The following is a 15,051-nucleotide window of genomic DNA, read 5'->3' on the forward strand; positions in this document are numbered from 1 at the left end:
GGGCAAGGAAGAATGGCTGCTTGGAAATTAAACATATCAATCAATCAATCAATCCACTGCTAACGTAATTCACCATGTCATGTTACATAGTCAGGATCATGTTTCACAACAACAACAACACTGATGTACTGTAGATATTTTCTTACAGTTGTTGCTGTGGGGGAGAATATATATATATATAGCTGTATGGTGGCTGTGGACCAAGCAGAACTGCAGAACAATAGGTGTTCACTATGTCAACAGGACAAATAACACAAACACTTATTTACACGTAATTAAAATCACGTGACTTATAGAAGGGCGGAGGTAGTTACGTCAAACTGGGCGGAGTACAAAGTGTTGGAAAAAAATTCACTGAGTGTAGTGCTGTTCGCTGAGCTCTCTCGTTTTCAATTAAAAGAGTCATGGCACAGAAGCAGGAAGCCACATGGATGCCTGCTCCGCAAGCACCGGTAGGTTGTCCCCCGGGCCTCGAGTATTTGACACAACTCGATCAAATTCTCGTCAACCAGCAAGTCGAGCTTCTAGAAAGTTAGTGAGTGCGGTTTCAACTACAAGTAGTTGATATATGTGTTTTCCGCGTGATAGTTCTGACTGGATGTGAAACGAGGAACAAATATCGCCTCCGAAATTCCGTTGGACAGCAAGTATACTTTGCTCAGGAAGGTGCGTTACTGAATCTACATTTTGTAGTTGTAGTTGTAGTGCTTCTTGTACTTGTGTGCCACTGCGTGTTATACTCGTGTTACTTGGCCGGTATTAAAGATTCATTACTGGGAATATGGGATACGCGGTGCATAGTTTATTTAAAGTGATGTCATATAGGGTTAGCTAGTTGCAGTTGACATAACCTCATGGGTGGTACTGGAACTGCTAGCTATAGTGATTTTGCTTTTTTGCTGGCTGTGTGCTTGTTGACCTAATTAGTGCAGCATGGTTTGCCTCAAGGATACTTAGCAACTTCATAGGCATCTCGACTGCCTGGGTCTTTCGATTCATCCATTACCAGAATGATAATAACCTGTAATAGTTGATAGACACTTATTGTGGAATTGCTTCTTGAGCCATGCCACCATTATATATGTGACCCACTAAGCGAAAAATCCGACTTGTTTGCATAATAGTGTTTTTTAGATAAATGCCATTGAAATGTATTGGGTATGCTACGTTCATAATTTTACGTACGTATTAGTTGCTTCAGTAAACAGTGAAGGGAGAAATAAAGTGAAATATACCAATGGATTTGCCTCATCACGGAGAGTTTGTTTCATTTGTGTACCATGAGGCAAACATGAGTTACACCACTTACCTACAGTGCATGTTTTGTTTACGTTGCGGTAAAACATAATTTTATTGTCGTTGTTTCCAAGCTTGAACAGCCTTCTTGTTTGATAGCGTGGGTATATGTAGGCCAAAAACTAGAATACCCCAGGCACAAGGCTCAACTCTGTAGTCCATTGCACTTGAGAATTATGATCAATCCAACGAGCACGTATAAGCACTGTACAAATCAATTGTTTTACTCTTCTTGCTGTCTGTCACTATAACTCCGAAATCTCTTGCCTGAAACTTTAACAGTCCTTAGTTTTTCTCTCTAGGCAGCAAAAAAGTCATAAAATGAAGTTTGAGGAAAATGCAAACAAGTTGGGTTTTCGCTCAGCAGGTCGCATATATAAGTTTGTAGTTTTCACCTCATCTGTAGCTACTACAGGGTATATGTGACTGTCTCAGTGAAAACCCAACTTGTTCGCACAAGTATGCATATTGAGAAAAATGAAAATCATATATTTACGCATGCTACAAAGAAAAAAAATACGCCAGGCCATTGCTTGGAAAAGGAAGACTCAAATCAACTAAAACTATACACACTATCTTATTCGGCTGCTCATGAAGAGTTCAAAAATCTTTTCTGTAGTCCCAACGGTATGCGTGTCAGGGCTAACACTATACCTTGGTTGATTTGTTAGTCCATGGTGCCAACATTTTATGCTAAATTGCAACGTTATGGACTAATGCAAATGGAGTTATGGCTGTGAATGTAAGCACCTGTAGTTTATTTTCAGTATAATAATTGCTGTACAAATTGATTGTTTTGCTTAGGGTTGGGCAGTATACTGGTATGGTGGTAATAAGACGATATTACAGCTGACAATAACCTATACCGCAACCGTCATACCAGTATAAACAGTTATTGCGATAACAGAACAGAATTGCAGCTGTTTTCTTGTTCCTTACATGTGTTAACAATGCCATAATGTACTTGTCAATCAGTTTTTCAGCCTCCTTGTACTAGCAAACACATGTACACTCTGCTGGGTGAAACCAGATCTAGAGGAGGTTGGACCCGCTTTAAGCGCTACTTAAATATATTGCTCTTAATTACATTCTTTTGTTTGGTACTTCATGTGACCATCAATAGTCGCAATACTAAACTGAAAACAATGGGGTTTACTGGGGTTCGTTAGATATTTAGATCGTCCTTCATGTAAGCTTCAAGGCAATGTACTTTGTTTTCTAAAAGCACTCTAGATTTGGGTGAAATTAATAAATTGCGATTTGATGCATACAACTTCACCAGACTGTCACGTATGTTTTCTATAATGAAATAACGACCCTTCACTGCGTTACACTGAGATCGCTGTATTATAAAACAGATTTTGCATAATTTATTTTATTGGCGCTTTAAACTCTGGCTTTTTTACCAGCTTAATCAGTGGGGTTGACTGGGGTTTATCCCGCCGTTAGATTTAGAAATACATAAGCTTTCAAGTGCACTATAGTTTTAATAAAATTGTCTTGAAACGAAGATTTTCCAATGAAAATGTACAGCTCGCGTGAACATGTCCAACCTCCTCTGGTATAAAACGAAGCACTAATTTGTTAGAATACAAGCAATACACGTATAGCATACCAGCTGGTTGTAGCATTACTGTGGTTTGTGGATACAACAGTGTAGTCTCACATGGATAAATCTTTACAAATTGTTAGTTAATCAAAAGCTATATACAATAGTCATTCATGATTTACTTCCTTTGTTCCCAGGCAGTCCCTTAGCATATTATAATTATAGTCCCGACCCTAGTCACTTAAGCTATGCAGTTTATATAATGTGATTTTTAGTGATTTTGTATCATGTACTACAGGTCTCATTAGTGCTTTAATATCGTGATAACTGCAATAACCGTGATATCAAGTTGACCAATATCGTGATATTGAAAATTTCAATACTGCCCAACCCTAGTCTTGCTCTTCCTACTGTCTAGCGCTATAATTACGAATACTACTCACCACAGAAGGATAATAATTGACTCCTTGGACACTGCAGATAATGCTGAGAAAATAATAATAAAAATTCGGAAGCTGTGTGAACAAGTCGGGTTTTTGCTAACATATGCCACACCCATCAGGTGGCCATTACCAACTAAATCACCAGTAGTGTAAGGTAACTCTGTGAATACTTAGCATTTGGGTTAATAACTTACGTCCAACAAAATTTATTTCAGCTAAATTAACATACATTCATAATTTGTCTGTGCATACCAAATTATGAGTGATTTGACGTAGCCTTTATGGAGATATGGCACAAAACATCCACTAGTGTCAAAAAGCATGTATGCATGGGATAATTTCTGACAGTCAGCCAGCAATACCACCAATCTTGCTGTAACATGAGAAGACAGTCTTGTTTTGTTAGAAAACATACTAAAGAAGTAAATTGGTCCTTAACTTAGCTGGAACTATCTCGTAACACTGCATTAACTTTCTCAGACAGTTTCAAGAGAATGTGCAGTCATTCAATCCCCTTAAGGAGGGCTAGATTTATGCACTTTTGGCCATTAACTATGAGAACTATAAGGCAGTACAAGTATTGCACTTGAAAGAAATGGCCTATAGCAGTAAAGTTTTGGTGTGTTGACAAAGCAAAATTGCACTCAGTCAAACCATCATGAAAACTAGTGCATAAACGAATGCACTGCATTTGTTCAATGGTTCGAAGGGGTGCATTATTCGAATGACATAAATGAAGTTTGGATTTGCGCGTAGCTCATATTAGCGATTGAAATTACAGCAGAAGACTGCAAGAATCCACGTTGTGAACCATTTTCACTGTGGACAGTTACACTTGAGACACTAGAAAGTAATTGAAGGCGGTTGTATGTGAAGCCAATAGTTGTCTGACATGTTAATTAGCTTGCACCACAAATGACCACACCCACTGCTAATGGCAAGGTGCAGTTGGGGATGTTGCTGGACAAGCCGTAGATGAAGAACATTTGTAAGTTGTGCACTACTGTTGTAGTTGTGAGATCTTTTAGTATATTGTTTTGTGTTTTCTCCAGCTGCTATATCTTGTTACACAGGTGAATTATAGTGCCAACATGAGAAATTCCATAAAATAACGACTTGTTTAATGATGCCGTTAACTACCAACTGCATAATGTGTTAACTGTAGCTATAGCTACATACAATATTCATCAAAGCTTTTGAGTGTTGCATTCAAACCTTTGAAGCTTAAATATTGACATTCGTTTATGCACTAGTTAAAACTGGAGTAGTTAGAAACTTTCACTTAGGCACGGACAATCACCATACCAACACAAATATTATCTTGATTAGTAGTTAAGGAGTTGCAGCCCATCAAAGTTGAAATTCATGAAATTATCTTACCTTATAATATGTGACTGGCTGAGCAAAAAATCGGTTGTTTTTTTTATGCATTCCTCCAATCCCATTTTATTGCTTCTCTGTTACCTATAGTAACAAAGGAGTGGATAGCCAAAGTTTCAGTCTTTTAGGAGTTATAGCACAGACAATTGGAACAGTAATAAATTTGATTTGTACAGCAACAGTATGGCAAATAATACAGACATTTATCGATCGTATGTCACGACTGAAACAAGCTACAAAGACCGGACTTGGCTTAATCTGTTCACCATGTACTGGCAGGCCCAATATTTTTTTCTCTGTCTCATAGCCACTACTATTCAAAACCTAGGCACATCCCTGGAACAGGGTCATTCTAACAAAGAAATGATGATGATAAGCTTCTACTGCATGTAAATAGGCACCCGTCACTCATGTGCCTTTTGCTGTACATACAATTTTCTTACTCTCCATGAACAGTGCTTGCAGCTTTGTTTCAGTGGATACTACTACAATGTGCATAATTTTTATGTAACACACTTCTATTTCAATACATTTTATAGCACAATAGAATTTTGTGAAAACAGTTCAGCCAGCCACATATTATTTTAATGGGCACTTGTAACTCTACCCAGTACAGAGGTTTTCATAGTTCTTTTGTGACAGCCATAGTGAAATGAAAGTCATATACAAAAAAAGTCAACAATTTTTACCAAAGAAATTACTTCTTAGTGAATTGCAATATGTGAACATGTAGTGTTTGCTTTAATATTGTAAGATCATTCATATGGCGAGGCTAGTGTTGTTGATTGCAGTTATATAAATAATTAAGTAAATATCACATACCTAAGTGATGGATTGAAAACGCTTGCAAATATTGTTGTAATGTAACAGCTATCAAGTGTATACAACTATCAAGTACATGTTAACGTTAATACACAAAGAATAAGCAGCTAGATTTATCTAGAAGGCCTACATGTCCTTTTCTTTCAAACTTATTTACAAAGGCTCATGTTACAGCTGGTTAGATGTTAGGCTATAAAATTCACAGCTTTACGGAAGTGGCTTATTTGTCTTTTATATCATAGGACAGTTTATCAGTGTAATCATATTACTTCACTGTGATGTGTGGATGTGTTACTACACAAGTGTCTACTCAGATACCTAATTGGTGATATATTTTATTTATGTGTCTCCATTTCTTGCAGATTCCAGCTGTCTTGTGCGGCAATGTTGTGGTCCTGAGAGACCATTTGCCATGAATATAACAGATAACAATGGAGTTGAAGTTATCCACTTGGAGAGGCCACTGCGATGTTCAGGATGGTGTTGTTTCTGCTGTCTACAAGAATTGGAAGTGCAGGCACCTCCTGGACAAGTTGTGGGATATGTGAAACAAGAGTAAGAATGAATACAAAAATAACAAACCAAGTAGTTGAGTGTAAATTTGTCTGTTTGTGTAGTTGTACCTTTGTGTACCCAAATTTCACTATTGAGAATGAATCTCACGAGCCTATTCTGACAATCAAGGGACCTCTCTGTACATGTCGATGTTGTAGTGATGTGGAATTTCAGGTATGACATCAGAATAGTTAATATTTTTTCCTGTTTTGAGCGTTTGTACTTAACAGAATCATCTATGAGATTTATGATTTCAGTAATTACTATGATTTCAGAATTACCAAAATTAATATACATAATACCAAGAGTATATAATGGGGAGGGAGAGTGTTGAACTTCACTTTATGCTGGGAAAAATGAGCCTGTGAAGTCCTATGGCATCATTCAAATGACTCAGTGATTTGTGTTGATTGGTGACTAATTATAAGTGCAGTAGGCGCACTTTGTACACATGAATGCTATGGTGTAACTCAAGAAAAGTATGGCACATTGCGCATAGCAACTTGCCGTACAAAGAGAAAAGCTAACCTGGAAAGTAAACGTCAAGGTTTCATCATGGTCGAGTTTCATCATGGTCGCCATCCCCTGCCTTGACCTTAAAAGTTTTCTACATGGGATCGCAATTTCAGCCATTGCGATCCCATGTAGAAAACTTTTAAGGTGTTAAATCTGAGCAATCAACAGTGGTCAGGTTTACAAGAGGAAACGAAGGTATGTGGGCTACTTTATGGGCTCATTTTTCACAGCCTATTATGCAGTTCGACACTCTCCCTCCACATTATATTCCCTTGATAATACATTTTGATCTTTGGAAGATAATCGGGTTTTAAAATTGTTAGAGACCTGCTAGCAGAAATACCTCAGACATTGTAAATCTCACTTTCAATCATGATTTGCTCAAGCATATTGTTCAGTGAATGACCTGTTACCTACCCAAGCCCATGCAAGCTCAACCACTCCATAAACATGCATATGATCGTAGGAGGTAGAGTCTAACACTGCAGCTACGTTTGTTATGATGAACGAACAAGTCCAGAGATATCATGGAAAATTCTGTTTAGTGCCTATCTGTTTTCTAGAGTATTTTAAAGCCTCTTTTGTTTTCTACAGACAGACTTACTAGGGCCTAAATGGGTAAACTTCCTTGTAGAATGTTTTTTTTCACTTGATCAGTAACGTGGGTGTGTTCCATATTCACAATGTGCCTGGTCTTTGAACTGTTGTGCTGTTACAATTTGTGACAGTTTGTTGCCACCGTAATCAACTCGAGGTCAAAAAAGAAATTGATGAGTTGTGCCAGTGCCTGTGGCATCACAGCAGTAAGAACAACTGTATATAAAGACACAGCTCTTTTTCTTAACTATCTTAGTATCACTGCAATCCAATTTATTTTAGAAAGCAGCGATAAGGTACAAGCTTCAATTTCTTAAGCTCTTCAACAAAAGCATGTTCAGTCTTCTGCACTTATTTTACCCAAGAGTCCCAAGAGTCCCTACCACTATTATCAACTCTTGTTTTAGCATATGAAGATTTAAAATATAAATTGATCACACAATGACTCCACCTGTATACCCATATTAATTGCTCCCGTTGTCTAAGTCAGTTAGAGACCACACCCTCGGATTTTTGTGTTTATAACCTTGGCTTTGTCTTGGTTTAACAAAGACCCTTGTGGTAGATATCTAACCTACATATTAAATGCATGAGAACCTTCATTAGAAAATTGGTACCATCTGCTCTACAGTACCACTCAAATGTAACGTCGTCTCTCAAGAGTGCGAGCGATTAAAAACAAGCTGATTAAAGAGCGTGGCACCCACTTTGCTTGCGAGTATTCATCCCGCTTCGTATACTCTCAAGCAAAACAGGTGCCACACCCTTTAATTAGCTCATTTTTAAACTGCTTGCATTCGCACAAGATGATGTTACATTTGAGCTGTAAAGGACTTGACTTTGTTCAGTGGCAAGGACTCTAGTAGGGCCTCATGATGTCACTGTATGTGCAAGAACATTTCTACATTAATTTAAATTCATAAATATGTGACCCGCTGAACGAAAACTCAGCTTGTTTGCATAATTCGAGATTAATGCCATTGAAAAGTACATGGGTAAAAAAATACGTGCTTCATAAATAATTTTATGTATATTTTAATCGCTTTAGTAAACAGTGAAGGAAGACACGAATTGAAATATCTAATATACCAATGGATTCACCTCTTCATGGAGAGTAAAACATAAAGCAAATATGGGTTACGTGTGTTTGTTTATGTTGTGGTAAAACATAACTTTATTGTCAACGTTTCTAAGCTTTAACAGCTTGTTTGATACGTAGCATGGGCATATTTAGGCACCTTGATGAATTCCCCAGTTCATGGAGAATACAATGATACCAGTCCCAACTCTGTATTGTGATGCACTCGAGACTTATAGCAGATTAAACAAGCGCCTGTAATCTTTCTCTGTATAGTCACCATACAAATTGAATGTTTTGCTCTTCTCGTTTCTATCGCCATAACTCCGAAAATTCTTACCAGATAAAACTGAAACTTAAAACAGCCCATTGGGCTCTCTCTCTCTGGACAACAAAAAGTCGTAAAATGAAGTTTGAGGTAAATGCAAACAAGCCGGGTTTTCGCTTTGTGGGTCACTAATAAATATAATGAGAACTATGCATTAAACATTAGCACCATTTATGCTATAGAGCATGCGTAATATCCTTTTAAGTGAAACAAATACTACAAATACTCGAGTACTTGTTAAGGAATTTGGTACTCAGATAATAAACTTGGTACTTGAGTACCCATTAAGATCACATGACTTAGCTCACATGGTACATTTGCCGTAACACAATCAAGGCTATAGGGTTTGATTGGCATAATTTCTTGTTAGGGACACTTACATCAGTACTTTAATACAGTGTGTGTATCATTGTTGTTGTTACTTGAAAAAGCTGTAAACTGCTTAAAGTCTGTAGAAAACATGTCAAATGGGTATGATTACAAGTAGCTAGTATTCATGAGCATTTGATCGTTAACTCTAGAGAGTACTCGAATACCAAAAAGCCATGATCGTTTCTGCCCTATTTTAAAGTACATGAGTATTTGCTGAAATAATATGAGGCATGCAGGTACTCCAGCAGAACTGCATGTAGCTAAGCTGAAGACAATGTGTAGTATTGTGCATTATGTTTACTTAACACACAAGTGCAATCTATGTGTATGGTGCTAGTGGTACTTGTCTTATGCATGCTGTACATGCAACATCATTAATTTTGATGATATTTTAACATATTTATTTGGGCTGAAACATATGCTAATACTTGGTGAGTACTCACTAAGAATTTTGGTGCTCGGATAGTAAAATTGGTACTCGAGTACTCGTTAAGATCACGTGACCCAGCTCACATGGTGTATTTTTCATCATGGAGTGATGCAATGAAGGTTGTAGAGTTCGATTGGCATAATTTATTGTCAAGGACACTAATATCAGTACCTTAATACGGTGTGTGTATCATTGTTGTTAGCGTAAGCAATCAATTATCGGCCTGGTTTTGTGCCAACCTACGGGAATCTCATTTAGAACACGATATACACAAACTTTTTATACCCAGCGATAGGCAATTTAAGGGTGCTCTATACAGTTCGTACAAGGCTTCCCAAGACATAGTCTGTTTTGCACTAAAAGAAATAGTATGGTCACTTAATTATCCTGTGACATGTTGACGCATTTTAGTACCTGTAAATTAGGTATCCCATAGCAACAAGCACACGCATCTTGCTATTCTACACCCTCTCACTTAAATTAGAACTACTCCGTCATTTTTGAAATTTTCATACAAGCTACTTTAGTAATTTTGCCAAAGAAGAGCGTTTGCCATTTTGAAATAGCAAGTCCAGATGATGAATAACATGGAAGTAAAGAAAAGGATTTTTGGGAGTGTCAACCCGAAAGATAAATACAGCTATATGTGATGATTGAGAAGCTAAAAGACAAAAATAAAAATTTAATTTCATGGGAAGCCATATAAGCAGACTGTACAGAGCACCCTTAATACTCTAGGTGTACACAATATACCAGCGTTCAAGGCAGTAGCATTCGTCAGCAGCATCCGTCAGCAGCATCCAGCCAAAGGCAGTGGTATAAGGCATCAATTATCATTGGTAGACGTCATTTATTTGCCACTCGATAACTTGCGTACATCAATTATCGTCCTATTTGAAGTATTTTGTTTAGTATTCACACGTAATTCAAAACTAAATCCTACCAATACTACAAAATAGTCTACCAATACTAATTGTAATTACACCTAAATTTCAAGTAAGTCTTATGTGCAATTTTCGAAATACACTCGAATCAATTTCTAATAAAACAATCACTCAAGTATTTTAACACTTTAAACACAATACAAAATGAATTTAATAGGACAATTGCTTCATCAATGATGTAACAAAGGTCAGCAGAATAATCTTGGTGCCACTGGGCTCAGCTTTAGCTAGTTTGTTTCCTGCTATCTAGCAACGTAGCCAATGACGCACAAACTTTTTATAAGTAAACGATAACTGACAACTTCTATCCACTGTGATAGGTGTCTTATCCACTTGTTCCTGTGCAGTGTAACATGTTCAACACTTGACAGCTGGCTATAAGGCTCTAAACTTCTAAATACAATGTATACGTCAGTTGATTATGCCTGAAAGTGAGTGTAATTTCATTTGCAAACACTCTTCCAGCCTACCATTCCTTATAGTCAATTCTCCTGTTGTCTACAGGATGTAGATAGCCTCACAAGACTTTTCTGTGCTTCACCTTGCTTTAAGAGCTGTTTCTTCCTAGGCAGCTCCATTACTCATCACTTCTCAACTACCACAAGAAGTCTTTCCATCTTCTTTGTCCACATAAATAATTCATAACAGCTGTCATTGTACAGTCACTAATCCATGATGATTAAAACTACCTTTAACAGTCCACAACACATGAATTCCAAGTCAAATGAGCAGTGACTATCTTGTAAACACACGCGTGCGATTGTAAACAAACATTATTCCACCTGGAAGCGTGGTTATACCAGCACAGACAATCACTAAAGACATTAATACAATTTCAGCTTGTCCCTTCTTAGCTTGAACATCTTCTGTAAGGTTCAGTGTGCACTAGAACAAAAGAAACAACGCGGATAAGTTCAGTACGATACAAACATCATTTTCATGCCAAGAATAACGGACTGGCGTAACAAAACTAAGTTATACACAAATCACCTGCCATTAACCAACACTCCAATGTAATAGAAGTTGATTTTAGCTGGTAGAAGAACAAAACAAAGCAGCACGAGGCATCATAGTATTCCGGAGTTCTGTGTTTTAATCCGGTTTCTATAGGACAATAATAGACATCGTGTTGGCCAATAATAGACGTCGGTCGATGATTGATTGCTTATGCTACTTGAAAAGCTGTAAACTGCTTAAGGTTGGTACAAAACATGTCAAATGGGTATGACTACAAGTAACTAGTATTCGTGAGTACTCGATCATTAACTCTAGAGAGTATTCGAATACTAAATAACCATCAGCTCTAATATTTATAGTGACATCAAAAAGAAATGAATTTGTACATGTACCAGCTAGGACTTGCCATATTGTGTATGCTATGCACTTACTGAAATGAAGTGACAAAAGTCTTATACAACTTTAGAAACTCAAGTATATAATAAATGTCATGAGAAGGCTTTGTGCCCTGTGCTAGATTTTTGTTTCATATGCCAGTGCACACCTATGTGCTTGAATGTACAGATATTCTGGAGAGTGTAAGTGTGTAGCAAAGAAGTTTAAGAACAAACTCATGATAAAATTTCACTTACTTATGGAACAAACATATGGACTGCAATTTGTCTGTCCTAGGAGGCCCCACGTACAAATGTGACACACTGCTGAAAGTTGTGGAAATATTGAAAATTTATTGGATAAATATGTGCATAAAATGGGTAGTATACAGTAAGCAAAACAGTGTGACCAAAAAAAAGGTTCAAAAACAAAGTTTTGTAGAAATAGTCAGCGAGTTGGTTAATAACTTGAGGTTAACAGGCTGGTGTGCAAACACCAAAGGTGACTGTCTGTGGTTTTGACAGGAAAGTGCTTTCAATGCATATATCTCATAGGTGATGAGTGGTGATGGGAGCCAACAGGTTGGTAAGATCTCCAAACAATGGTCTGGTCTTGTTAAAGAGTGGTTCACTGATGCTGACAACTTTGGAATCCAATGTAAGCACCATATAAGTCATTCCAGTCCATGATTGGGTTGATTTAATTCATAAACACGTATATTGCAAAGTGCAGTTCATCCCTATCATGTTTGTACCCTCTAGTAGTGTCTGGGAAAGAATAAACATGAAAGTTATCATTTCAGGATTTTCAGCTCTGTCTGACTGTTATATTCAATCTTTACAATGATCCCCTAGTGGAAGTGCTTCATTTGCCTTAGTTGCTTTGTGCTACACCTGTTACTGCTTGTACAATACACAAAATGTGAACACCCATTTTAGTATTTGTTTAATAGACACGTAATTACTAGAATGGCAAAATCTTGATCCGTTACTTCTTTAAAACAGAAAATTAAATTTGGCTAAAGAACTTTCTGGTACAAACGCAAAGTGTGGAACTAATTTGTGACTGTCTCAGCAAAACCCCAACTTGTTCACACAGGCATGTGTATTTAGAAAATCCAATTTTTAAAAAAAATCATTAAAAAATGCGTGCTACAAAGAAAATTATACAAGCTTTTATTGGGCCATTACTCGAAGAAGGAATTAAGACTCAAATCAATTAAAAATATATACCATCTTATTCGTCTGCTCATGGAGAGTTTGAAAAGCTTTGTTTCGTTTCTGTAGCCCCAATGGTGTGTGTGTGTGTCATGTCTGTTTTGTTTGCGATGCGGTAAACATAAGCAAGATCATTGTCATTTCTTCATCTAAACCGCCTCATACCCATATGTGACCATCTCAGTAAACCCCAACTTGTTTGCACAAGCATGCATATTGAGAAAATTGAAATTTAAAAATAATTCGTAAAATTATGCATGCTACAAAAAAACTACACAAGTTTTTATCGGGCCAGTACTTGAAGAAGGAATAGTCAAATGGATTAAAACTATATACCATCTTATTCACCTGTTCATGGAGAGTTCGAAAATCTTTGTTTTGTTTCTCTAGCTCCAACAGTATGCGTGTCACGTGCATTTGTTTACGATGCAGTAAATGTAAACAAGATTGTCATTGTTTCTTCTACCAAACTGCCTTCATATCCATATGCGCAAGTATCTACAGGGATAATACTATACCTTGGCTGATGTACTGATCCATGGTGAATATTTTAAGCCAAATTGCAACATTGTAGGCTAATTCAAACGGAAGTTATGGCTGCGAAGTTATGGCCTGCAGTTTATTTTCAGTATAGTCACTGTACAAATCAATTACCTTGCTCTTCCTACTGTCTATCGCTATAATTCCAAAACTACACACTACAGAAGGCTGAAACTGTAGTGGTCCATTCCTTGAACACTTCTGATATTGCTGAGTGAATAAAAAATTTTTTTTAATTGTACGAACAAGTCGGGTTTTTGCTGAGACGGTCACATATGCATAAGTGACTACAGGGCTATTATTATACCTTGTTTGATGTACTAATCCATAGTGAACATTTTAAGCCAAATTGCAACGTTGTAGACTAATTCAAATGGAAGTTATGGCTGTAATTGTAAGCACCTGTAGTTTATTTTCAGCATAGTTGCTGTACAATTCGATTATCTTGCTCTTCCTACTGTCTAGCACTATAATAATTATTCCAAAACATACTCACCACAAAGGGCTAAAACTTTGGTGATTGGATACTGTAGAAAAAATTCGGAAGTTGTGCAAACAAGTTGGGTTTTTGCTAAAACGGTCACATTTTATTGTTTTCATTGTTACTATAGTAGTCTGATTTGTCGTGTTTCTATTTTAGTTCCAATGGACCTTGATGTGAAGATGAAGGCTGTGATGATCGGAGCTTGTATGCTCATAGTAAGTGCTATATTGTCTTGTATGTACACATTTAAATATGTATACTTTCAGGATTTTATGTTCTTTGAGCAACAGAACAACAACAATAACTGAGATGACTTTGAGAGTTTGTTCGCTTTTTGTTTCTGTAAACTGGAACGTTGTTATTTTCAAAGTGTGTGCTGTGTACTTAAGTATTGAGCATGCAGTTTTCAGGTATTTCACTTCATTGAGGTTGTCATTCCTAGAAGGCAAGTTGGAAGTGCTTAATTTCTGTTGCTTCTCTGCAGAGCTGTGTCTATACCATGCTACTAATAATTATGGTACAGCAGAAAGCAGTCAGTGGTAATGTTTATAGATTAATTGTTAGTTTAAAATGCAAGCATGAACACAAACTGACACACTAAAAATTATAGTGAAGTAAATATGTGAGGGAGTTCCTACAAGGCAGATAAATGAGAAGAGCATTTGTTAGACCAAACAAACTTGATTGTGTACTTTAGCATCATGAGTCCATAATTATTTGCTGTGTGATGTTGAAAATGTAGGGTTAGAGTGACTTCGCAATGTATAATGCTTATAAAAATGTATTTCACCCTTATTATTATATAGTGCACCCTTATAGCAAATGTGCAATCTGATGTTGATGAACTGCTTAAAATTAGTACAGTAGGATAATGGACTTTTAAACCCATAAATCATCTGAAAACTTTACGACAACTTGGCAGTATTGGTTAAGTCCAAAATGTGCCTTCATACCTACCCCAAACACTGATCATGAATAAATTTTCTAATGATCATGACTAAATAACTGATGCCTTCAGCCAAGCGTAATTATGTCATGGACTATGATAAATGCTATGGGCTTCACTTCTTAACTGTTTGACGTTGCTTAGGCCCGAGATGTGCCTTTTCGCTGGCAATGAATTTCTTTTGTAACCAGGATGTTTGGACTACAGTTCAGAAAGCCTCAT

General features: G+C 37.0%; 1 protein-coding gene across 1 annotated transcript; it reads left to right on the top strand.

Moving 5' to 3' along the window:
- The first annotated feature begins 295 nt into the window (after positions 1-295).
- Positions 296-14,306, top strand: LOC136240631 (phospholipid scramblase 1-like). The gene is made up of 7 exons (XM_066031649.1): positions 296-531; positions 589-666; positions 5,853-6,045; positions 6,108-6,219; positions 12,197-12,299; positions 14,040-14,098; positions 14,150-14,306. Exons 1-7 carry the CDS (start codon positions 405-407, stop codon positions 14,189-14,191), a joined length of 714 nt encoding a protein of 237 aa, XP_065887721.1. The 5' UTR covers positions 296-404; the 3' UTR covers positions 14,192-14,306.
- The last annotated feature ends 745 nt before the right edge of the window (positions 14,307-15,051 follow it).

The sequence above is a fragment of the Dysidea avara genome, chromosome 12, assembly GCF_963678975.1.
Source record: "Dysidea avara chromosome 12, odDysAvar1.4, whole genome shotgun sequence".
Classification (NCBI taxonomy): domain Eukaryota; kingdom Metazoa; phylum Porifera; class Demospongiae; order Dictyoceratida; family Dysideidae; genus Dysidea; species Dysidea avara.

What these genes read in the sequence shown, in the direction of transcription:
- LOC136240631 (XM_066031649.1), top strand. Translation starts at nt 405, where the DNA reads ATGGCACAGAAGCAGGAAGCCACATGGATGCCTGCTCCGCAAGCACCG. An exon ending in GCAAGTCGAGCTTCTAGAAA is followed by an intron (nt 532 to 588) that starts GTTAGTGAGTGC and finishes TCCGCGTGATAG; the next exon opens with TTCTGACTGGATGTGAAACG. An exon ending in GTAGTGATGTGGAATTTCAG is followed by an intron (nt 6,220 to 12,196) that starts GTATGACATCAG and finishes TATATCTCATAG; the next exon opens with GTGATGAGTGGTGATGGGAG.